This window comes from Bubalus kerabau, chromosome 10 (assembly GCF_029407905.1).
Source record: "Bubalus kerabau isolate K-KA32 ecotype Philippines breed swamp buffalo chromosome 10, PCC_UOA_SB_1v2, whole genome shotgun sequence".
NCBI classification, from domain to species: Eukaryota; Metazoa; Chordata; class Mammalia; order Artiodactyla; family Bovidae; genus Bubalus; species Bubalus kerabau.
The window spans coordinates 37,341,700-37,368,581 of NC_073633.1; the positions used below are offsets into that span (position 1 = coordinate 37,341,700).

At 40.1% G+C, this 26,882-nt stretch overlaps 1 protein-coding gene across 5 annotated transcripts in view; it reads left to right on the top strand.

Annotated features, from left to right (window-relative positions):
- CDIN1 (CDAN1 interacting nuclease 1) overlaps positions 1 to 26,882 on the top strand; it is a 277,462-nt gene that overhangs the window by 196,395 nt on the left and 54,185 nt on the right. Inside the window, exon 11 of one of the 5 annotated variants that reach the window (XM_055537304.1) lies at positions 15,924 to 16,137. The exons of the other annotated variants lie outside the window; for them this stretch is intronic. Within the exon in view, the coding sequence (XP_055393279.1) occupies positions 15,924 to 16,122 (199 nt within the window). The 3' untranslated portion in view covers positions 16,123 to 16,137. Of the gene's footprint in view, positions 1 to 15,923; positions 16,138 to 26,882 lie in introns of those variants that run through there. 5 annotated transcript variants of the gene reach the window in all.

Genomic DNA, 26,882 nt, shown 5'->3' on the forward strand with positions numbered 1-26,882 from the left:
GGCTTCAAGGAAGCCCTGTGAATCTATTTTCTGTCTCAGTTTAGATACATCCCCAGCCTTTCTCCTCCTTCATGACCCTCAGCTCTAGCTGGGATGGTTGTCTTATTCCCTTATACACATGCCAGACCCTTCCATCAAAGGCCATCTCACAACCCATCTTCTATTTAAGTCCTGCTTCTTTCTTCAGTGTTCAAAGCACATTCCCTACACAGATACAGGGGCAGAAGTGGAGGGCAGGATGAATGGAGAGATTGATTGACATATATCCATTACCATGGATAAAATAGAGAGCTAGTGGGAAGCTGCTGTATAGCACAGGGAGCTCAGCTCAGTGCTCTGTGATGACCTAGAGGGTGGGATCAGAGGTGGGTGGGAGGGAGGTCCAAGAGGGAGGGGGTATATATACACACACATATATCTGACTCACTTCGTTGTACAGCAGAAACTAAAGCAACATTTTAAAGCAATTATATTTCAAGTTTTAGAATTTTAAAAAATAAAAGCCTTTCCTGGAGACTGCAGCCCAAATGGAGAGCTCAGTGTTTCCCAAACCTGGCGGCACATCAGAACTAATAGAGGCACTTGTTTCATCTCTAACTTCCTCCAGACCTACTAAATCAGACCCTCTGGGTTTGAGACCTAGGAAAAAGCATTTTATCAAGCTCTCCAGCTGATTCTGATACAACTACCTAATATTCTCCCTTGATGTTTTGGGGGCCACTGGTATAATGGAAAGAATCAGTAATTCTGGAGTTTGTTGGACCTAAGTTCAAAGCTTAGTACCTGCCAAGGTGCTCAGGTTACCAGACCTCAGTGGGACTTGGGTCCAGCAGACTACAAAATTATAATCTCTTTCCCAAAGAACTCTCTGGGGGAAAACCCTGATGCTATACAGGTTTAAGAAACCACCCAGCTAAGCTGATCCATTGGATAGTTTGAATATAGTAGTCTGAAGGTGGTCTAGTGAAACACTGCTTTCCTGAGTGGCATATGGTAGCCAGTCTCTCTTTGTGTTGTGGTCATACTGTACTGAGTATCAGCAGTGTTCCCCTCTCTCCCCTTCTTTAAAAATGCAAATAAGGTTTCTGTCTTTGATCCAGAACTGGATTCCAACTGGAGAGTGAGTCTTGTTTTCCTACATGCCGGAGCACTCCGCCACACGGTGGGTCAAGATACGGGACTACTTGTGCCAATAGGGGACCTGAAGCTATTTAGACAATTTAGAGATTTCAGTGCCATTTAAAGAGGATTTTCCTTTTTTTTTTTTTTTTTTTTTTCATTCAGAAGAGAACTATAGAGTCTTAGAACTAGAAGGAGCCTCAGAAACCATCTCATTCAGCCCTCTTGTTAGTTCTTAGTGACTTAGTGCCAGCAAATGCTTAGATCGGAAAATCTCGTTAGCTCACCAGAATAAGTTCAGAAACCTCCTTCAAATTGGACATGTATAAGCCAAAATTATACAGAATTTTAAATTGTTTTAAACTGTAAGTTTAAAATGGTTACAATCATTTTTAGTATAATTATATTGACTAGTACAGTTAGATTGCTTTTAGAGATGGATTTCTTTACAAACTACCATATTTAGACAATGCCTCCTCCCCTACCTTCTCCCTACAGCTTTTGAAGAGGAATCCTCTCCTCAACCAATAGGCTGATTTGATTAACAGCAGTGAACAACTTTGAAGACTTAATCAACCTCATTTGCTATGAGAAAAAGAAAATGTGTTTGTTTCTTACTAAGCATTTATTATGAGATGGACCCTGGACCAATGCTTTTATATACATTAATTCTGTGGCTATCATTTATTAATCCTTAAAGCCATCCTCAGAGTAGATATTATTATTTCTGTTTCACTCATAAGGTAACTGAGGCCTGCTTAAAGTCAGATAACTGCTAAGTGGCTGAGCATGGGATCCAATCTAGGTCCAACTCCAGGGGTTCTAAACAGCAGTTAATGATATTAGACCATGATTTAGCCTGAGGTTCCTAAAATTTTGAGTTAAATATTGATTAAAACTATGAACTTTCTCCCCTGTATAACTTTGTACACATGCAAAATTTTGCCTATGAAATTGACCCTTAAAAAGAAGGGGTTTGAACTGTGGAGGTCCACTTAGAGGTGGATTTTTTTTGAATCCATGAATATAGTGCTATGGTTTACCGTCTGCAGTTGACTGAATCTGCAGATAAGGAGGGCAGACTGTGGGACTTGAACATCACAGATTTTGGTATCTGTGGCAGGTCCTGGAACCAATGGCCCATGGATACATAGGGTCGATTGTAGTTTCAGAAGATTCAGGATCCCTGAAACCCGTGCTACCCAATGAGTGCAAACCTCCAGATTCGGCTTGACAGTATTGTTAACTAATTACAAGGTAAATAAACAATTTCCTCATGTCCTTCACATATTGATTTTAGCATCTCAGATAGGAATAGGAAGGGGTAATCTAGTTAATTCTGTGAATGTATTCCATTGGACTTGGATATATGTTACAACTGGGAGTTCACATTCCTCTTTTTGAGTGAGCAGTGACACCATTTTTTTAGATTCCTTTTTTGGTTTTTGTTTAGAAATCATGCTCTCACACTCACTTTTGCAAATATAAATAATAATAGTAATAGAATTTTAAAAATAATAGGGCCAAGAGGGACCTGAGAGATCATCTAGTACAACCGTCTCATTTACAGATGAGATAAGAAAGTCCCTGGGACTCTGTCAAGGTCACACAGCCAGTTAGTCAGGATCAAGCTTGGAGTCCCAGTGCTTTTCCTATCGTATAGACTGAAATATTAGTTCCTGGCAAACATATTCAAAGAAATAGCAGGTACCCATTTTGTATCTTGAGTCCATTCCTTTCCAAACTGCTAAAACATGTTCTTGCTTGACTAAAAATAAAACAGTAACAAGAGATTTAGCACAAAAATTCATTTCAGTCCTATTAAAGTTCAGGTAGAAACTGAACTACACATTCAAGAATGTAGCCTGGAGCTATGATGCCACAATGAGATTGGGAATACTGGCCTGTTGGATGGACCTGTAGTCTGGGTTATCAGCTCAGTGGTTTTACTGAGCTCAGTTACTCCTTTGCATTTAACCCATGAACACTTACTGGGCATCAGACTGTGTGCCAGGCCATATGCTGGCCCTTGGAACATGGGGACACCTAAGATCCAATCCCTGTTGTCACAGAGATCTCAGGCATTGTGGGGAACCAATATAGCTCTTACTCCGAGAACATAACATTTTACTCAGTGAAGGAGAGAGCATACTCAATGTCATTCATGTTCCAGACAGCGTCTTGGAGGCATTCCACCTTAGAGAAATGGCTTATTTCCTCAAAGGTTTTCTCCTTGGAGGAAAATATTTTCAGTTTGTGTTAGCAGAGTATTGGCTAGGATACATAGTTTTTCCTTCAACAGCAGTTCCTCTTCCAGAAGTAGTCATAGATCAAAACCAGACTAATTAAGAAATAGGAGCTGGTTTTCTTTCACAAGGCCAATAATTACCAACCCTGGATTTTCAAGGTTGTCTCCAATGATCTTAAGGGACATTGAAAAATTCCCAGAATAAAAGTAATTCTCATTCCCCATAATTTATAAGCCAAATACATATAAGGATTACACACCACAGTAAAAAGTTAGTGGTATGGCAAAAACAAACTATACAAGGAGAAGCTGGACTCCCAAAAGTGGGTGGGTGGGGTTATTCTGTTAGGTCAGCAAAAGTGTGATGATGTAGCCATTAACAACCATTTACCTTTTACAAGAAAATGAATATAAACTACATCTTACTACCACTTATTCACTTCTAGTCAATCATCACTTTCAAAGTGAACTAATCGTTCAACATATTGGTTCTTATTTTAAGACGATTCTGTACGAAGCTGTGAAATGGTAGTGGCATTTTCAGATTTTAAGTTTTTGTGAAATTTTAAGTTGTAAACAACTCTTTCAAACCAGGAGAGAGAGAAAGAGAGCATGAGCAAGCACGATTGTGTGTGTGTTGATATGAACAAATGTACGCAAGAGTTTTTCATCAGGGATTTCTCAATGCATTATAATGCAAATTGCATTTTTAAACCAGCCAAACTATTGATGGCTTTATTGAATGGAATAATTTATTTCATAAGTATTTTAGTCAGATGACATTTCATCATCAAACAACAGTAAACACAATAGCCATTTCCCATAAGACTATTCTCTTGAGCCAAGGGCTTAAAAAAGAAAATAAAACTTGCCTTGTTCCAAACATAGCATTGTACTAAACAGTTGTTTATTTCACTAGAAAAGAAAAGAGTTCTGCCAGCCAGACGTGGTGGACCAGAAAAACATGCCGCTATGTCAGATCATCCCAAGAAATCTCCATTTTTTTCTTCCTTTCCTAATAATGTTTGACAAGTAGAGATGAATTTTTAAAATCCAAGTCTCTTTTATGCCATTCATTGGGATAATACTATAAAATCTCTCCTCGGGTACTCAGAGTATTACAACATCAATGACCTGTCAGCAGCTGCATACAGTTTTCTTTTTAAGACTGTGTAAAGCTATGGTTAAATTCTAATTTTCTAAAATAGGTTTAAGTATGGGGCGAGCCAAAATTAGGTGCACTTTTCTTGCTAGAAATCAGACCACAAATTGCACATTGTACTTACAAAGATGATTAAGGCGGTCCAGCCGCACACCAGCAGTTCAGCAGATTAATTGGAGCATGCAGATTTGTGTAAAAACATATGTTGGGACTGGTGAAACCTGTTTTTTTTTTTAATGCTGTTCAAAAGTTTTTTTATATTTTTATTTCAAGTTCCACTGTATAATTTGTACATTATCTAATTCTCCCCTAAAAGTCTCAAATTCATATATGCCAGGGGTCCAATATTTAGGCGTTTTTGTCAAAATGGAAATGCCTTATTGGTATCTTTCTCCCAATTAGCTGGTGGCAACCTTTTTCACTTAGTAAACCTCAAAGTGTTCATTATTTTAAAATTGTTGCATGATGAAACCAGAGCTACTTGTTTAAACAAGGCATAGACTTGGGAGCCAAATGGAGCTGGAGCCTTTGAGCCCTGATTCACAAGGACATATAGTGAGCACTTGGGAAATATAAGTTGGAATTTGCTGGAAAATGTGAATTAAGAATAACTTTCAAAGACTTGAGATCAAGTATGCAAAGTGCCTGGCAGAGTGCCTGGTGCTTAGCGGAGAGCTCAGCGTAGCGTGGGGAGGAGGGTGGAAGTGGTGGCTGAGGCGGCCCGGTGGAGGATGATCGTGGTAGCTCTGTTGTGTGGTGGGAGTGAACTTGGACATCTAGGCAGTTAAGTCAGTTATTTCAGGGGGAAAAAATCATAGTCTAGCAAGCGGTACTTACTTAAAGCAGCTGTGAAGAGCTTCACATGTAGTAAATTTCTTGCCGTGTTCCTAAGATGCAGTGATCACTGCAAGGCTCAACAAACACTGGTCTTGGTGCCCGTATATGCTTAAGACTATGTCTGCTCTAAAGTTTTCTGTTGCTTTTATTATATTTACTTTTCAGCAGTGAAAAAGAATCTCTCATTCTGTGGCTAAAATCCCAGTCTCTCATGAAGTTTGTTATTGTTGGAATTTAGCTGGATCTCATCTTAAACAATGCTTAAATCTTGAGTTATCCAGTCTCAGCTTTCCCTTTGGTTCTGTTTGGTAAGTAAATCCCTCCTTTGTTTCTCAGTTTCTTCACATACTGGGTCTCTCTCTTCCCCTCTGCTATTTTTCCCTGCAGTCCCATAAACATAATTGTTGCACCATGGCGACTCTTGTAGAAATAGGCTAGAGTTCCCATAGACACCATTTTCAAGATAGTTCCATGCGTCTTTCTTGGTACTGCAAGTGGGTGAATTCCCCCCCAAGTGAAACCAGCAAGTACTGCTAAGTGCTGTTTTATTTGGACTGTCAGGAGATTGGGTTATCTTTCTGAATGATCTATGGGATTGAGTCCAGATGTCAGAGTACCATCCTGTAAAGTCTAGTTTGCTTGCACATATTCACCAAAAGGGGCCTCTGTGATTCTTTCCTTTGTATATTTCTGAGACTGGATTAACATTACATGGAGCAAGTTCCAGGTCATTGATCAAGCCAAAGGAAAATACCTGTTAAGTCAATCACAGAACAGCTCAGGCTGTTCTCATATACTTGGGCTCCCAACATAGCAAAATTATAATTGTAGCAATTTTGCCAAAAAGAGGTACTGGGAAGTGATGACCACTAATTTTAGTAATTTTTCTGATGTTCTTCTGGATCCTGCTGTTAACTAAAGAGAAGAGTTTGACGGGCCATACACTTGGACTAACTAGGCTTCAGTTGTTCATCTGAAAAAAAGCTGGATGACCATTAATATTTTGAGAGTGTATGACTTACTAACCTATTATAGTAACTGAGTAATTACTGAGCAGCCATTATAGAAGGGGAAACAGCCCAGAACACCTATGAGGCAGGTGAGTACAAGTGACACTGATACACACACACACACACACACACACACATATATATATATATATACACACACACTTTATGCGAAGAGTTGACTCATTGGAAAAGACCCTGATGCTGGGAGGCATTGGGAGCAGGAGGAGAAGGGGATGAAAGAGGATGAGATGGCTGGATGGCATCACTGACTAGATGGACGTGAGTCTGAGTGAACTCCAGGAGTTGGTGATGGACAGGGAGGCCTGGCGTGTTGCGATTCATGGGGTCGCAAAGACTCGGACACGACTGAGCGACTGAACTGAACTGATATATACTTTAGTTCAAAAAAGAGTTACTGATCATAGCCTGAGCTGGTGATTGGACTTGGTGATTGGGCTTTTTGCACATTGTAGTTTGATAACTGTCTCTTCTGTGACTTTCTCTATGAAACTGTTCCCATTACTGTGTGCAGATAGCTAATTGGAAGTCAAGCACCTCGCAGGAGCTCAAATACTTTTATGCAGAAAGAATCAGTAATAATTCTTGAACCCAGGATTTATTATAATTGAGAAACTGTTTTCCCAAAGTTTAATTTAACCCTTCATTTGTTAGTTTGACTCACTTTTATACCAAATAAACAGCTGAATCCATACTGCTCATAGTGGTTGCACAAACACCTGAAAGACCTTTTATAGTATTGGCTAATATTTTAATAACTCTACCTAAAACTTGATTAACAAGTTGATTAACTTGATTAAACTGAGATCAACAAGTTACACTAGACATGGGGATTATAACGTATTTTGATCTAATACAAAGCTTATTGGGCTTCCCAGGTGGCGCAGTGGTAAAGAATCCGCCTTCGCATGCAGGAGATGTGGAAGACTGGGTTCGATCCCTGGGTCTGGAAGATCTCCTAGCAGAGGGCATGGCAACCCATTCCAATATTCTTGCCTGAAGAATCCCATGGACAGAGGAACCTGTCAGGCTACAGTCCAGGGGGTTGCAAAGAGTCAGATATAACTGAAGGACTAAGCATACACACACACAAAGTTTATTAATCCTAACTTCCCATAGATTCCAGAGTTTAAATTCTGACAATGTTCATCAAGTAAGAGAACATTAAGAAGAAACAAATAAGGAATATTTCTAAATTAGCATGCATGTCCTTAATATAAAATTCATTTCATTTTTAATTTGAGTTCAAGGCAACAAAGCCAGAAATACATATTTTTAAAGTAACTTTTTATTCCTTTAGTTAAAATCTCAGTTCTCAGTCCTGTGTGAATGAATGGTACAGATTGGGTTACATTCTTTATCTCCTCCTAACTCTGCTTAACAATACTACTACTTATCTTTTTTTTTTTTTAATTATTTTTATAAACTGTAGTATTTCTGAAATTGTGCTAGATGTATACACATTTCACAGTTGTAGATGTTTGTCCGCCGTGTGTATGATATACTCCTCCTTGGTGGACCTGTCATCTCATTGTAACAGCCCTTCATTTTTATTCTATCAGTGTTCAAATCTTTTTGTCTGTGTCTTTATGATTGGGTTTACGGACACAGCTCCCAGAAGGTCAGTGTTTTGTGTGTATGAGACCCTATGTGTGTGCTCAGTCACTTCACTCATGTCTGACCCTCTGTGACCTCGTGGACTGTGGCCTGCCAGGCTCCTCTGTCCATGGGATTCTCCAGGCAAGAATACTGGAGTAGGTTGCCATGCCCTCCTCCAGATGATCTTCCTGCCCCAGGGGATCAATCCCATATCTCCTGTGTCTCCTGCATTGCAGGTGGATTCTTTACTGCTGAGCCACCAGGGAAGCCCAGGAGATCCTATTAGACCCTAGTATATGGACTTCCCTAGTGGCTTAGACGGTAAAGCGTCTGTCTACAATGTGAGAGACCTGGGTTGGGAAGATTCCCTGGAGAAGGAAATAGCAACCCACTCCAGTACTCTTGCCTTGAAATCCCATGGACGGAGGAGCTTGGTGCAGGCTACTATCCACAGGGTCACAAAGAGTCAGGCACAACTGAGCGACTTCACTAAATAAGTCACTTGGGCTCCCCTGGTGGCTCAGATGGTAAAGAATCTGCCTGCAGTGCTATCCATTCTAGTATTCTTGCCTGGAGAATTCCATGGAACTACCATTCAGTCACAAAGAATGGGACACTACTGAGCAACTTTTATTTTTTTCTTTCATATAAGCCACTCGTACATTACCTGCCACCCACCCTACCTGTAAGCTGCTCTCGTTCTCTTCCTGCTGTCTCTCTTCTGCACTTGGGGTCTCTACTTCCCCATGTCTCTGCAGTCTTTCAACAACAGCTGGGACAAGCAGCTGCTCCCCAGACGCAGCACAGGTGAACACCCTGACCACTTTTCTCTCTTTAACACTGTTAAGCCCACCCCTTGACTTTCTGATCCCACGCTTTCCTGATTCTCCTTCTACCCTATTAGTACCTCTCTAACAGGATCTGCACAACCTTCTTGGCTGGTTCCCCCTCCTCCACAGCTCCTGACATTCTCAGTCCCTCATTTCCTAAAACCCCCTCTCTCTCTTTACTCACTTAGCCAAATCTTGTCTGCATGTCTGTCTTCCAAATTTGTATCATCCATTTAGATCTTCTCCTTAGGTTCCATTCTTTTAATTGCCTACTGCACTGATTTTCAAACTGACTCCTAGGGAGGCTCCTTTGTACCAGACACAAATGCTTGTATTCTTATCCTTGCCCTGTGTCCATACCCTTCCTTCTCAATCTCACATTCTTCTCTCAGCCTTGAAAACCAAGTAGAAATTTCAACTCTTTAGTGAAATCTCCCTCACTGTCATTCCTCTATCTCCCCCTCAACACCACTGATCTGTGGTCGCTTTTCAGAAATTACAGCTCAGTAATTAGTAACTATACTTTCATACTCTGAACTCACATTTTCATTTCCATCAGCAAGGATACTAGATATTTTTACCTTCTAAGCCCCTTACCATTTAACCTCCCTACAATCACTTGTACATAACATTTAAAATTACTCAGTCTTTTGTTATTTAAATATCCTCTCTCATTAGATCCAGAACTATCCTAAGATTATAATATATTTAACTTCCCAAAATCTATTAGGTTAATTAATATTAAATAACAATATGTTCTTAATCATAATACCATTGTGATCATATACATATTTATGCATTTTATTAATTCTGAAGCAGAGTTTGATTGTAGTATAATCAGTTTTATCACTTAAGAATTGACTTCTATCTGTAATGAAAAATATTAAGAGTCTTTGTGTTTTAATTTCATTCCTAATGTATAGCTACTAGGAATCATAGCCAAAGACCAAAATCAGGTAATGTGTACAATTAAATAGGAAGGTGATTATATTTATACTTTTTGATAGGAATTATGCAACTTACAGTTGTAAAATTGGAATAAGGCCAATATATTTTTACTTACCTAAAAGGTAAAATACTCACATTTAAAAAGAAATATAATTCTTGTTGATGTATAACAAAACCACAAAGTTCTGTAAAGCAATTATCCTTCAATTAAAAAAAAATTTTTAAGATAATTATATTTTTTTAAAAAACCAAATGAGTAGCTTGAAATCAGGCATAATTTGTTTTAATTTTTAAAACTCTAATTAGCACATCCTGACAGATAAAAATTAATGTTACCTTCTGATGTTTTAGGATGCCTGACAAAAATCCCATTTTATAGGACTGAAAGGTTTGCCTCTGTGTACAACGTGAGAAGTAGCTTGTCAGAAGTGATGACATCAAATGTAAAATATCTCAATTAGTCTCAAAACAAAATTATTACTTAAATGTATTTTAATAGTCCTTAGCAATTGTATCAAATTCATAACATTTAAATAGTCTCTGAATAATAATAATGAATCCTTTGATCTCTCTGCACAAGATAAGATGTAAACTGTAAAGATTCACATTTTATTCTAACCCAACTGGAAGAGTAATAAATGTAAGCAGGAACATAGGGTAAAGTGGTTCAACAGAACTTTCCAAGTTCCCTCTGTCATCCCTGGATTCCAAGTCAGCAGATCTCAGTCCTAAGGTCAGTGTCTTCCAATAAGCTGAGGACTTGCTCAGCTTCCCTAAATACAACATCCTCCTAATCAGCATTTCCTTGAAAGCATAAAGCACTGTGTAAATGTAAATTGATGCTCCTCCTGCCTGGAAAAAGAAAGGGGGAGGGGGGGGAGTGTGATGTCTTCACAGCTTAGTTATTTGCTCCTTTAATCAAGATTTCTCCTCCTTTAAGCCTTATCTAGATTAGTAAAGTAAAGCAATCTGCTTTTCCTCATGTTTCCTAAAATAAAAAGAAAAGACTGAAGTGTCCTCCAGACTGACTGTCCCCAGTGCCTCAAGGCCTTAAACAATTACTATCATTTAACTTTGGGTAGTTTATATACTGTTACCCAAAGAAATTGACCCTACCAACAAACAAAATTGCAAACCATTTTCTTGAGCTGATGTTCAATACTTTCAGTTCAGTTCAGTCACTCAGTCATGCCCAACACTTTGAGAGCCCATGGACTGCAGATCGGCAGACTTCCCTGCCCATCACCAACTCCTGGAGCTTCCTCAAACTCAAGTCCATCGAGTTGGTGATGCCATCCAACCATCTCATTCTCTGCCGTCCCCTCCTCCAACCTTCAATCTTTCCCAGCATCAGGGTCTTTTCACATGAGCCACACTTCACATCAGGTGGCCAAAGTATTAAAGTTTCAGCTTCGGCATCAGTCCTTCAAATGAATATTCAGGAGTAATCTCCTTTAGGATGGACTGGTTGGATCTCCTTGCAGTCCAAGGGACTCTCAAGAGTCTTCTCCAACACCACAGTTCAAAACCTCAATTCTTTGGCACTCAGCTTTCTTTAGGTCCAACTCTCACATCCATACATGACCACTGGAAAAACCATAGCCTTGACTAGACGAACCTTTGTTGGCAAAGTAATGTCTCTGCTTTTTAATATGCTGTCTAGGTTGGTCATGGAGTTTCTTCGAAGGAGCAAGCATCTTTTAGTTTCATGGCTGCAGTCACCATCAGAAATGATTTTGGAGCCCAGAAAAATAAAGTGTCTCACTGTTTCCATTGTTTCCTCATCTATTTGCCATGAAGTGATGGGACCAGATGCCATGATCTTCGTTTTCTGAATGCTGAGCTTTAAGCCAACTTTTTCACTCTCCTCTTTCACTTCATCAAGAGGCTCTTTAGTTCTTCTTCGCTTTCTGCCATAAGGGTGGTGTCATCTCCGTGTCTGAGGTTATTGAAATTTCTCCTGGCAATCTTGATTCCAGCTTGTGCTTCATCCAGCCCAGTGTTTCTCATGATGTACTCTGTATATAAGTTAAATAAGCAGGGTGACAATATACAGCCTTGATGTACTCCTTTCCCGATTTGGAACCAGTCTATTGTTCCATGTCCTGTTCTAACTGTTGCTTCCTGACCTGCATATAGGTTTCTCAAGAGGCAGGTCAGGTGGTCTGGTATTCCCATCTCTTTAAGAATTTTCCACAGTTTGTTGTGATCCACACAGTCAAAGGATTTGGCATAATCAATAGAGCAGAAGTAGATGTTTTTCTGGAACCCTCTTGCTTTTTCAATGATCCAGTGGATGTTGGCAATTTGATCTCTGGTTCCTCTGCCTTTTCTAAAACCAGCTTGAACATCTGAAAGTTCACGGTTCACATATTGCTGAAGCCTGGCTTGGAGAATTTTGAGCATTACTTTGTTAGTGTGTAAGATGAGTGCAATTGTGTGGTAGTTTGAGCATTCTTTGGCATTGCCTTTCATTGGGATTAGAATGAAAACTGACCTTTTCCAGTCCTGTGGCCACTGCTGAGTTTTCCAAATTTGCTGACATATTGAGTGCAGCACTTTCACAGCATCATCTTTTAGGATTTGAAATAGCTCAACTGGAATTCCATCACTTCCACTAGCTTTGTTCATAGTGATGCTTCCTAAAGCCCACTTGACTTTGCATTCCAGGATGTCTGGCTCTACGTGAGTGATCGCACCATCGTGGTTATCTGGGTCATGATGATCTTTTTTGTATAGTTCTTCTGTGTATTCTTGCCACCTCTTCTTATCTTCTCCTTCTGTTAGGTCCATGCCATTTCTGTCCTTTATTGTGCCCATCTTTGCCTGAAATGTTCCCTTGGTATCTCTGATTTTCTTGAAGAGATCTCTAGTCTTTCCCATTCTGTTGTTTTCCTCTATTTCTTTGCACTGATCACTGAGGAAGGCTTTCTTATCTCTCCTTGCTGTTCTTTGGAACTCTGCATTCAAATGGGTATTAATCTTTACTTTTCTCCTTTGCCTTTCACTTCTCTTCTTTTCGCAGTTCAAAAGCATCAATTCTTCGGCCCTCAGCCTTCTTTATGGTCCAACTCTCATATCCATACCTGAGGACTGGAAAAACAATAGTTTTGACTATATGGACCTTTGTTGGAAAAATAATGTCTCTGCTTTTTAATACACTGTGTAGGTTTGTCATAGCTTTTCTTCCAAGGAACAAGCGTCTTTTAATTTCATGGCTGCAATCACCATCTGCAGTGATTTTGGAGCTCAAGAAAATAAAGTGTCTCACTGTTTCCATTGTTTCCCCATCTATTTGCAATGAGGTAATGGGACTGGATCCCACGATCTTAGTTTTTTGAGTGTTGAGTTTTATGCCAGCTTTTTCACTCTCCTCTTTCACCTTCATCAAGAGGCTCTTTAGTTCCTCTTTCTGTCATAAGAGTGGTGTCATCTGCATATCTGAGGTTATCTAAATCTTCTGTGACCTTTTCTACTTGTCGTGGTATGTGTTTGAAATTTGTAAGTGGTAAATCTAAGCAAAATGAAGAGGCAAAATGAGAACGTTTGCTGTTAAAATATTACAGTATAATATACTTGCAGAATGAATGTCATTATTTCTAACAAATAAGCGAGATTCAATCAAAGAACAAATCTCTTATTAATTATCTCTCAGTTAAATTAAAACAAAGTCTGTATTTCTCACTAGGAGTCTAACATTAGGCTTCCTCTTAAAATTATGCCCCAAATGTGATATCCTTCTTTTTTGGGAAAGTTATTTCTGTCTTCTTCTGACATCTCCTATCTTGTGCTGGAGAGCTTGAGAGCAGTATCTGACCACCTGTAGGTATTAGAGTGAAGAGTTTTCAGCCTATGACGTGGGGACTATTAGTCCTACCAGAGACAGATCCAGTCTAGAACCAGTGTATAACCTTGGGTGAGATCAAAGAATTATTTCAAATGGTGACTGTAATCTGTTTCTCTAAGGCCAGTGCTTGGTCCGTAAATAAGCCTGAAAGGTGTTATCAATGTGTCAGGATCTCTGAGTGATTGATCTGTGTTGGGTAGATCATGAAAATAGACAGAAAACACAGGGGTTGCTTCCCTGTGGAAATCATGGTGGTAAATTGCCATATGTGTCCCTGTTAGAAGCCTAGCTGATCTGATTAGGGACATAACAGCTTTACAGACGGGACTTTGGGACTCCTAAGATCCTCCATGTCTTTCTGTGAAGTTCAAATAAAACTGCCCCTTGCTTTTCCGTCTCAAGCACAGACTTTGGCAGTAATCAGGACTGTTGCCAGCCATCTTTCCCAATCTTACATTCTAAATACCTCTTTCCCAGAGCTGTTATCACTCAGAAGTATGGCTAGAGGTGGATTTGTATTCACCCAAATGGTAAGGAGGGCCTTCCTTAGAGGCTCAGATGGTAAAGAATCTGCCTGCAATACAAGAGACCTGGGTTCAGTCCCTGGGTTGGGAAGATCCTCTGGAGAAGGGAATGGCTACCCACTCCAGTATTCTTGCCTGGAGAATTCCATGGACAGAGGTGGGCTACAGTCCATGGGGTCGCAAAGAGTCAGACACGACTGAGCAACTAGCACTTCTTTTTTTTTTTCTCCCCACAAAAGGTGAGGAAGGAGTACTAGTGTGGTACTATTCCTTACCACAGAGGCTGAGGTGACAAATCCAAACTAAAAGAGAGACGTTTCTGTCTCATTTTCCTGTAAAAGTATCCCAGCAAAAATTTGCTCAAAGAAAAGGTAGGAAGTGTGAAAAGCAGTAGCTTTAACTTCCCCTTTACTGTGCCAGTCAACACCAGTGGCTGTCCTGCTTTGGGAAGTAGGAAAGCTTACCAAGGCAAATAACTTAAGTAAAGCAAATGTTGATAATAACACTGGTTTTGAAACTATTGAGCCCATTCTTTGTATGCCATTAGATTCAAAATCTAGACTACACCTAAGCAAAATAGCTGTGCAAAGACCCTCTGTGTAACTTTTCTACCTTTCTTTCATTAATTCAGCCAGTATTTATTCAACGTCTGCTGTGTGCCCTATGGGCTTCCCAGATAGCGCTAGTGGTAAAGAATCCGCCTACCAATGCAAGAGATACAAGAGACACAGGTTCAATCCCTGGGTCGGGAAGATCCCCGGGAATAGGGAATGGCAACCCACTCTAGTACTCTTGCCTAGATAATTCCATGGATGGAGGAGCCTGGCAGGCTACAGTCCATGGGGCCACAAAGGGTCAGGGTCAGACACGACAGAGCACACACACACACACACACACACACACACACACACACATGTGCCTTGTACCACCAGATGCCAAGTAATGGTAAAGTAGACAGGACACTGCTTTTATGGAATATATGTCTATAAGGGAGGTAAACATTAAACAAAAATAAATATGTAATTGTTGCATCTCTCAAACTTAGAGTTTGGCAATGAGAAACCAGTTCATTTTGCTTCTGAATTCTTTAAAATCATAAATTTCATAAATCAAGATAAATTCCATGAATACAAGTAAGTTTTATAATGAAATATTTTATATGTTTTATAATGACATATGTCTGCAGTCATAATACTGAAAAATAAATGGTAAGCCTAGATATTGTTTGTGCAAGGTATCAGACCTAATAGTAAGCATTTTCATTATTTATTATTGGATGAGAATTTGTACTTCACCAGCTGCCATAACGGGTAGGTCATATTTGTCTTCCCTTTTCCTTCAACAAATATTTTTTTTAAATAGTGATAATGGATCTATTCTTGGCCTTCTTTATAATGGAGTGGGGGTAGAGTTTTCTCTGTCTTTGACATTAAATGTTACTGGTCTGACAAGGACTTCAGCTACATCAACAACCAGACAAAAAAAGTAAGGTCTTTGGCAAGCACGAGGCACTCACAGATTACTTCAAATATCATCTTGCATTGGCCTTAGCATGGCCTGTTAGTTCAAGCCCTAAAAATAAACACCTATTAATCAGCTAATGGCAACATGGATGGACCAGCTCTCTGACTGTGGGGACCTCAGTCTAACCTCATTCAATAGCTTGTCTTATGTCACCCAGGATGAGGTAGTTTGCAGCCAGGAATGCCTCTAAAAGAAGACAGTCAAAAGCTGAACTAAATGTTTAAAATAACCTCTGTAACTCCTCTCCACACTGACAGATTGCTTTCAACTCGAATGGAGTCAAACCACAGCACCAGCCCTATAGTGGCCTTCCTGGGGCCAACTCAGAGCCGCAGAGTTTGTCAAGTAAAACTACAGGTTTGGCGGAGCTCTCTCTCCCTTGTCTTGCTTTTAATCAAAAAACAACCAGAGGAGAACTCACTCCTGGAAGTCCTTATCTTCATAAAATGTGGCTAATGACTCCTGTTAAGTTCAATAAGGTTGCTGTGTAAGTCACTAAGGAAACTGTTGGCCAGTCACCTCCTGCCCGCAGACCTCTCAAAGAATACAAGCTGGAGGGACCCCCGTGGAGCTGGGCTGTGACTGTTTATATACATGTACTTTGTTGCAGCGACAGTGGAAAGCTGAGCCCTCAATATAGCTTTCAGTTTCTTGGTTTTGCTGTGTGTGTGTGTGTTTTTTTTTTTTTTTTTTTTGAATGGCAGTCTTTTTTCTGTATGTAGTGGAAATGGGGGGAGGGAGAGAGATTTGTTTTAATGTATACTTTTCTCTAATGTGTTTACCCCCAAATAAGTGACTGTAGTAGATACTTTGGCCCCACACAAAGTAAATATTTAGCTCACAAATTCCATACAGAAACATGGCCCCGGGTATTTGGGTTTCATAAAAGAGGATTAGCCTGGGGCAAAGGGCTGGTGTGCCTGCTCCATGGGATCCGGAGGAACGGGCCCTCCACTTGTGTACCACCCCTTTGGCCCTCAGCAGCCTCACTCCCACCCCACTTTTCCAACTGTGTCTTCTGCCAGGCCCATGATCTTTGTTGATCCTGAACTTTTCTGAGCTGCCTCTGAAGCCCCCAGGCTTTTGCTCATCACCGTGTCTGTGCTTCTCCGTCCACCAGAAGCACCCTCTCTGCCTTACCACTGAGCAAACCTGACCTCAAGACTCCAAGGTCACCTTACTTCTGCTCAGAGCCTTCCCTCCCCTTCTCGGGGCCACCGCAGGGCCTTCTGCACAGTTCTCGCCTGTCCTCCAGATCTGTCTCCTCTGTTGTTCAGTTGCTCAGTCGTGTCTGACTCTTTGCAACCCCATGAACTTCAGCATGCCAGGCTTCCCTACCCTCCACCGTCTCCCGGAGTCTGCCCAAACTCATGTCCATTGAGTCAGTGATGCCACCCAACCATCTCATCCTCTGTTGTCCCCTTCTCCTCCTGCCTTCAGTCTTTCCCAGCATCAGGGTCTTTTCTAATGAGTCAGCTCTTCGCATCAGGTGGCCAAAGTATTGGAGCTTCAACATCAGTCCTTCCAATGAATATTCAGGACTGATTTCCTTTAGGATTGACTGGTTTGATCTCCTTGCAGTCCAAGGGACTCTAAAGGGTCTTCTCCAACACCACTGCCTTTTAACCTACTTGTCCACCTTACTCCTAAAAGCCCCTGGAAGACAGGGATGGTATCAAGTATTCTTTGAATCTAGGAGACTTGAATCTTAAATGGGTACACTGGGCCTCACGTTTACTAGAATGCTTCCTCTAGATGTATTTAAAAGGGGATCAATCAGAAGAATGATTCACAAAGCCCAGCCCTGAAGAATGACTCAAAACCTTCAGAAGGACAGATAAGATATTTTCCACCATGCAGACCTTCAGCACAACCTGCATCCAGCCCAGGGGAGCCTGCTGGCTGTGTCTAGATTTAAGGTCTATTTCCAGGTGACATGGGTTCAACTCGCCTCCTGTGCGTCTGTCTGCTCTGGGTAGTCAGGTGTCTCCTGCCCACCTCACTGCCCTGTTGGTAACTGTCTTCTGGAGTTGGGCCAGTGTGCCTTTTCACTCCCTCAACACAGTTTCCCTTATTACTTGGAAACGTCCCTGCCTTGGTGCTTCATTGTATGGATCTGGCGTTAAATCAGTAATGCAGTTAAAAATAAAATCATGTAGGATCCTTATGGGCTTAAATTTAAAATTTTGTTAACTATACAGTTGACCTTCGAAGTTCAGTTTAACCATAAAATGCATTCTTTGTTTCCCAAGCTCAATTTTCTATTTCTAATTTGCTATTTTATTATACTTTTTTGGGGGGCGGGGGGGAGGATAGAAATAAACTAAAAGCCTTAACCCAGTGTATAGAAGCCACCAGATCCTTGTTTTTCTTAAAGGAGCACTGTTAAAAATGTGTAAAGACCATCTTTTAAAGTTTACGTATTATTAGAAAGTAAAGCTATAGGAGTACGGACTCCACCTGAACCTGAGAGTGCTGCGGGCACCGTATCCATGGCGCTTGTGGTTCGCAGAGTGCAAATCCACGTGTCCTACACAAATACAGTTCACTTTCATAGTTTGATATCTTCACTCATCTTAAACACCTTAAGGTATTTGGAAAGGGAGGAAGAAATAAAACAGATGAACCTGCTGAGATATGGCCAGGAACAGTAGTACTTCATTTTGATTGATGTTTTTACAACCTTATCTTCTAGATAAAAGCTACTGTAAACAAGAGCCTACCTGAATTGATTGTATTTCAAGGAAGCAAGAGCCACCTGTGTGCAGCCATCGGTTCCCAAGTGCTTAGTTTTTCTTCTTAGCAGTCAGTTCCCACCCACCTTACAGTCACCACCTCAACCACCAGGAGTGGCCCTTCCAGGGAATGGTGCTTCTGTTTTCTACCAGGTTTTAAGCCGCAGCATCATCTCCTCCATAGCAACCCGGAAAGCAGGGATTCCTAATGGCCACTCTGGGAGCTAGCTCTTCAGAATGTGCAACTCAGGCATGTTTTTAAGGCTCATTTTCTCATGTTTAAAAATGATTTTTCTTCCCTACATGATGGAGAGTATCAGCAAAAGATTTTTTTCCCCCAAATGTTGTTCAGTTGTGTCCAACTCTTTGCGACCCCATGGACTGTAACATGCCAGGCTTCCCTGTCATTCGCTATCTCCCTGAGTTTTCTCAAATTCATGTCCATTCATTTGATGATGCCATCCAACCATCTCATTCTCTGTTGCCCCCGTCTTCTCCTGCCCTCAATCTTTCCCAGAATGAGGGTCTTTTCCAGTGAGTCAACTCTTCACATCAGATGGCCAAAGTATTGGAGCTTCAGCTTCAGCATCAGTCCTTCCAATAATATCCGGGGCTAATTTCCTTTAGGATTCACTAGTTGGATCTCCTTGCTGTCCAAGGGACTCTCAAGAGTCTTCTCCAGCACTTCAGTTTGAAAGCATCAATTCTTCTGCGCTCAGCCTTCTTTATGGTCTGATTCTCACATCCATACCTGACTACTGGAAAAACCATAGCTTTGACTAGATGGACCTTTGTCGGCAAAGTGATGCCTCTGCTATGGTAGCATCCACAGCTTCTCCTGAGGCAGGGGCTCTGTAGTGTTATTCGTTCATGTATTCATGTATCCACTCAGCCAATATTCATTGGTTGACTCCTGCATGCCTCTGAAATACAAGCTGTTCTCACGGAACTTTGTATTCTAGAAGTGTTTGTTTAATAACTGCCAGGCTGGATTATTCTTTTTTTTTTTTCTGAGAACTATTTTTTGTTTGTTTGTATTTCTTTACCAGGCCATTTTTCCTAATGACATGGATGGTTCTACCTTCTCATTTTTTTTTTTCTCCTCTTTCCAGCATTTGCCTTTATGAATCTATAAAATTGAGAGGTTTGCTTTTGAGGACTGTGATGCTTTAGCCAGAGAGACTTTCCTTATCGTGAAGTATTTATTATGAGTAAAGGAAAATTTTAACTACACATTTAGAGCAAGTTGGGATCTGACATACCTGAAGCATTGTGTCACATTTGGTTAATGATAGATTTATAGGGCGAACATGTATCAGCCTTAATCCTTTAGTTACTTGACTTTGCCAAGGATGAAAATTCCGATAATTTTTTTATTTTAAGCAGACATATATATATCCAGAACCCATAAATCTCTTTGCGTCTTGAGATAAACGTCTGACTGAACTCTGGGTTACCCTGTGATCTTCCATGAACTGAGCTGAGGAAACAGAGGCCCCCTCCCCCTCTACCTAATAATAAAAGACTATGTGCAAAAAGTTGGCAATATTTTTGTGATAAAAATATTTTCTGTTTTATAATTTCTGATTTCTCGTATTCAGGAAGTTGGTAATAAAAAGTTCAGAAATAAGCTCAACATTTATCAGAGCAAGTCTGTGGTTGTTGACTCACTGGCAGATACCAAAATGGACTGTTGCACCGTCAGCCCCATGTCTTGCCAGCATGATGATCACTTTCCATTATGGTTGTCATATCAATTATAAATTCTCTGGCATCAAACCCTAAATCAGCTGAAATGATGGGTTTGCCTTTGGCATGTTTCCCTGGGGAAATAACTGAGAAAACATGTAATAATTCACACGACCAATTTTGTAAGCTACCCCAACTTTTGGAAGAAGGCTGGGGTATAAATTCTAGAGAGATAGATATGATTTGCACCCAAGGTCCCCTGAAGTGTCCTCTCAGTACTTAAGTATTTTCAAAGCAAATATGACCTTGGGTACTTTGTGATTTTTTCATTGTTTAGTTTCTTCCACTGCATTTGGTGTTTCTCTTTTCTTTCCATCCCATTGGAGAAAAAAGGAGAAACTTTGTACTATCCACTCATACATCCTCATTTGAAACAAAAAACAGGGCTATCATACCTAAGCTCATTCTCTAGTTTCACAATAAAACAATCTCAATATGCTTCTGATTTTGCCATCCCTCTCTCTCTCTCAGGACCTGTAGTCCCAATCTTCATTCTTCTCTCAAAAAAATGGGTTTAATGGAGAAAATTAAAAGGCCATTATATGAATAAATGCAGCATAGCTGTCTATGCATAGAAGTCTATGAAGACTTCCAGAACACCATGTTATTGTTCTAATTATTCTTGCACTGTGAATCTTTTGGCATCTTATTTATTCAATTATTATTATTGTATTGCTCAATTGATAACTTATTTTTACACTTATATATGAACAGTTCTACATTATTAAAATTTGAGTTATTAAAGTACCTTAGAGAGAGGAAGATCATTTCTTTTGTGACTCCATGCAGGATGGTTATGCAGGCTTACAAGTAAATTCTTAATAGGCAAATGCAGAGAGCCTGCCCCACTGCCAGGAAGTAGTGTTTCTCCAAGGAAACAGATATTAAAAACAATGGATTAAATATAAAAAAGCTTCTGCCTTTGTTTTCTCTCCCACCTACCTCAATTTTTCTCTTTTGAGGAGAGATTTCCTATAGGCAGGAAAGACTGTTAGTATAGCATCTAAGAATACCCAACACAGGACAAAGTAAAGTAGAAGTTAAGCAGTTTTCCAGGCAATTTAATGTAGACATGAAAATGCTAAGTTATATAAATACCAAGGAGAATTTCAGGTGGTTGTGGTTGTGTATTTATATACATTTTAAATTTTCTTCAAAATAATATATTATCTGTTTACTCTCTATGTGGCATAAAAGCCAAAAGTGAATCAGTATTTCTCACATATTTTCCTTCTTTATTTTCAAGATTATAGACAGTAAGTTGATGTTACAAAGATATAGACTTGCATTTTTAATCATGAAGATCCATAAACCCAGCGAGAATATTCGTAACTAGGATTCTATTTCTTTAGTCATTTCAGTTTGCAAACACAGAGTTGCCAAGCCAAAAAAAGCAAATGAAACAATTTATATTTTTATTTCATCTCTAGATATTACCAAAAAAAGAATATTTGCTTTGTATGTGAAATTGACCGTAGTGCCAGAACCTTAAGACGCTGTATTACATGATCACTAATCTATTATTATTGTACACATATTTATACACGGGCATAAATACGCACATACTTTGCATATAAACATGTGCAAGCATATTTCACTTGGACTGAAAAGTTATTTACAACTCTGTCTGGAGATACATACAACAGTGATTAACAAGTGCATAACCAATCTACAACACACAGATTAAAACTAAATAAACAGTGTAAGAGTTTATTTTAAAACAATTACAAGATGTTTTATATTTCTCCTTCGTCCTGGACTGTGTGTTTGAGAATGCGTTCTTCATAAAAACCACATGCAAGTCTTTTTGATGGTGAAACAATTGACTTCCAACAGCCACATGTCTGCACACATCCTCAGAAGATACTTCAGACCCCACACAGCAACTCAAAATAAGAAAGGGGAAAAAAAAAAAAAAGATTTTCTGCTATTCCTCTTTTGGAGAGGAGTTTTCTATTTGCTTGTGAATTGAAAAAGTTTGGATTGGGAACAAAGATTTTGAATCAATACAACTAGGTTTTGTTTTTATTGTTTGATGAAGACCTTCATGACCAAGAACTTGACTGACATCATCAAATCATTCCATAGTCCTCTTGTCATCCTTCAGATGAAGATTGTTTATTTTATTGACTTGATCCAGATTTATATTGCAGAACCCTCATGCATTAGAATCCTTTTTTAAATGTAATTATAGTAACGCAGCTCATTGAGAAAAGAAGCATATGATCAGTGTCATGAGTTTTCTCTTATTCTATGTAGAGAACCAAATTGTACAGTAGAATATGAATCCCACCACCATTCACCTTCATATTATCAAAAGAGGTATAAAAGTATGTTGATTTTTTTTTAATACATAGTTATTTTTTCTTGGAGCTGAAACCATTGATAAGCGAAGTTAATTCCATAAATATGAGATCCATTCCTGACCATTTCTTTGCCTCAGTGTTTTCATCTGTGAAACGTGGATAATCATAGCACACACAGCCTACTCCTTCTCACATAAGGGGCTGGCTTGCGCATATTAAATTAGCCTGTACATGTAAAAGCACTTGAAACACTGCTGGCCACATAGTAAGCATGTGGTAAATGTTAGTTACCTCTTTGCTGTTGGGTACTGGAATCATTTTATTTGTATTTAAACAACATCTTTATAGACGTAAAGTCTGGTCACAGGCCCTCTGAAATCTGTGGAGAAATAGAAGCTAAATGGGCGTTAGGGAGCCAACCAGGGAGTTGGCTACTGGGGCTAATTTAGCAAAATGATATCTAATGTGCGATTGGAAATCTCTCAATTCCTGCATTTACATTTCATTTCAGCCTCTCTGAAGAAGGTGCCTCAGTCAGTCAGTTCAGTCACTCAGTCGTGTCTGACTCTGCAACCTCATGTACTGCAGCACACCAGGCTTCTCTGTCCATCACCAACTCCCAGAGCTTACTCAAACTTCTGTCCATAGAGTCGAAGGTGCCATCCAACCATCTCATCCTCTGTTGTCCCCTTCCCTTCCCACCTCAATCTTTCCCAGCATCAGGGTCTTTTCCAATGAGTCAGTTCTTCGCATCAGGTGGCCAAAGTATTGGAGTTTCAGCTTCAGCATCAGTCCTTCCAATGAATATTCAGGACTGATTTCCTTTAGGATGGACTGGTTGGATCTCCTTGCAGTCCAAGGGACTCTCAAGAATCTTCTCCAACACCACAGTTCAAAAGCATGGCACTCAGCTTTCTTTATAGTCCAACTCTCACATCCATACATGACTACTGGAAAAAACATAGCTTTGACTAGACAGACCTTTGTTGGCAAAGTAATATCTCTGCTATTGAATATGCTGTCTAGGTTGGTCATAGCTTTTCTTCCAAGGGGCAAGCGTCTTTTAATTTCATGGCTGCAGTCACCATCTGCAGTGATTTTGGAGCCCAAGAAAATAAAGTTTCTCACTGTTGCCATTGTTTCCCCATCTATTTGCCATGAAGTGATGGGACCGGATGCCATGATCTTAGTTTTCTGAATGTTGAGTTTTAAGCCAACTTTTTCACTCTCCTCTTTCATGGAAGTCTTAATAATAGAAAGTTGATAGTCTTCTCTTTTCTCCATAAGTAAAACTACCATCCATGTAATTCCTGTGTTATGGGATAGCACAGAGGCATGACAAGGAAGAGAGAGTATTTTTTTAATATATAGTTTAAAAGAAATAAGCAAGCCCTTCCTGAATTTGGGAGCCCACATTTTCTGTCTGTGCCTCTGAGTTTCTCCGAGAATTGTGGAAGACTTGATATATAATTTGTGCCATATTCTGTCCAACATTCATAATCTGACAACCTTAGAGATTATCTGAGGATAGCTAAATTTTTCTGAAAAACTTAAGAGTTTACGCTCTGAAATACCATTTTTAAAACATTTTTTGTTGACAATTTTTAAAAAAATATCTTACAGATTGAGCTGCCTTTTTTAACTGAACAAAATGTAACCAGCATTTGTTTTTCCTGGATTGTCCTCAGCACCTGTTGAGACTGACAAAATCAATTTGCCCCAACACCCAATAAGCTTGGATTACTCCAGCTGGATTTTTTTTAATGTCTGTTCCTTAGTTGTCAACAGTCACCTCAACTGGCAAAGAGTTGTGCCTATAACCAACATCCTACATCCTGTCTCCACCCTCTCTTTGCAGCTTCAGAAGCCCAATAGCCGAGTTTAACACCAAAACCACAGAACTGGGGGAAACAGGCAGAATTCCTCATTTTACATATGATTTCTCTACTTCTTTGGGAAACCCCAGCATCCTAGATACACAGCAGGGAGGGGAATTGGGGTATAGTCAGTCAGGAGCCAAAAAGCTGTTAGTGTAATAGGACAGAGTTGCTTTGTATCTGAGATTTGCCTTGATAAAGAGTTGCTACTTACTGATAATCTCATTCGGTAACTCCTTCTGCTGTATAGTCTAGGTTCAAGTTTAACTGACAAAAGCCAACCTTGTAGACAACAGGACTCTCCATACTGCGTATGTTGAAGAATGGTATTTGAGTACTCAAGTCTATGGTGCAGGTATATCTATTAGTTATCTGAAGTGAAGTGACATTGCTCAGTCGTGTCCGACTCTCTGTGATCCCATGGACTGTAGCCTACCAGGCTCCTCCATCCACGGAATTTTCCAGGAAAGAGTACTGGAATGGGTTGCCATTTCCTTCTCCAGGGGATCTTCCCAACCCAGGTATCAAATCCAGATCTTCTGCATTGCAGGCAGACGTGTCTGAGCTACTGGAGAAGATTAGTAGATTAGTTATCTGCTGCTGCTACTGCTGCTAAGTCACTTCAGTCGTGTCCAACTCTGTGCGACCCCATAGACAGCAGCCCATCAGGCTCCCCTGTCCCTGGGATTCTCCAGGCAAGAACACTGGAGTGGGTTGCCATTTCCTTCTCCAATGCATGAAAGTGAAAAGTGAAAGTGAAGTTGCTCAGTCGTATCTGACTCTTAGCGACCCCTTGGACTGCAGCCCACCAGTCTACTGCTATATAAAACACTGCCCCAAACGAAATGACTTAAAATAACACACATTTGTTATCTGACTTTTTCTGTGTGTCAGGAATATGGGTGTAGCTTTCCTGAGTCATCCTCTTTGCCCCCTGACACGGGATGCACTCAAGGCATTGCCCCAGGGTCTGTGGTCTCATCTGGAGGTTTGAGGAAAGATCCACTTCCAAACTCACTCAGTGATTGTTCTTCATGTTGAATCAAAATCTGATTCTTGGTTACTTTCAAACATTGCCCTACATCTGTGCTCAAGAGCTACAGCAGGAATCCAGTTCCTTCTCCCGGGAGCACTGTAAAAATCCAAAGGTCATGAGTGAGCATATTACCACCTTAAGTGTCCATTTCCAAGTCGTATATACTTTGTTATTCTAATGCTTCCTCACTCATCCTAGAGTTCTCCTCCAGATCAGTTCCAGACTAGGGATATTCTCCTTAAAATATGACACCAGAACCCTCCACAACAATCTAGGTGTGGTCTGACCAGTGCATAGAGCATCTCTGTTCTTTTTCTGGTTGAAGTCTAATACTGTGTTACCATATTTAGTAGACTGATCACTACATCATAGAAAGACAGTCACAGACCCTCCAGCCAGTCCTGGCTTCCAAAGCAGATTCCTCTACTTTTTAGCTACATGACCTCTGGCAAGATACTTAAATTTCTGTGTGCCTCAGTTTCTTTTTTTTGGAAAGTGGGGACAATAACTTCCTCCCTCGTGGAGCTGACCTGAGAATTAAATGGATCCACACATGTAAAGTGCCTAGAACAGTGTCTGGCACATAGTCAGCGCTATGAAATTATTAATAATTAACCTTGTAACTACTATCATGACTAGCACTGTGATCTGTAAGTATGCCATTGGGGTGCTCTTCCTGGTCACTAATAAAATTACCAAACCCTGGCAATGGCTGAGCCCTTCTGTCTTGCCTGTGTCTAGGTGGCCACTGATCTAGTACCCAGTGCAAAGCCGTCTGATCCTATTAGTACTAACACTGTGTTCTCCGTCTTGTCCAAGGGTATCTGTCATGTCCCAGTACTGTGCTAGGTCTAGAGGATACAAATGTAAATGAAACACGGTCTTTGCCCTCAAAAGGGTCACAATAGAGCAGAGAGACAAATGGTGAAGCATATGGAGATGCATATGCACAAAACCTACAAAACGGTACCCAGTTTTCATTCCAGTCTCCTACTTAATTTCTCTAAATACTCTAAAATGGAAGGAAACCAGAGAAACACATTTATAAGGCTGTCGTTATTTATAAGGAGCTTTATTTTTCATACCCTCGAGGTCTGTCATGGCTTTTGACTTTCACCTCCCATTTTTTTCAAGAGGTATTTGCTATTTTTGCTAATTTGGTAGTATGTTATTTGCAGGCAAAATTACTTGTTCAAGAGTCACTCACATTCCAGGCTGTGCTCCACAGTAGTTTTTAAAATCATTTGGAGGCTTTGGTCTTATTACTTGACCATGAAAATAGTAACTTCCAAATTATAGTCAACCTTGAAATGTGTTTACACAGTCAATTTGGAGATCCATACACATCCCATTACCCAGTATCTCCAGCCTGGTAGGGAGGGCTGCAGTCCTAGTAGCAGACCAACCCTCTGCTTTGCACATTTGCTCATATCCAGGGACTCTATTTTCTTTTAAATTCTGTTAATAGTCTCTTTGATTTTTATTGGTCACAAAGGTTGTGTGTGCCTTCCCA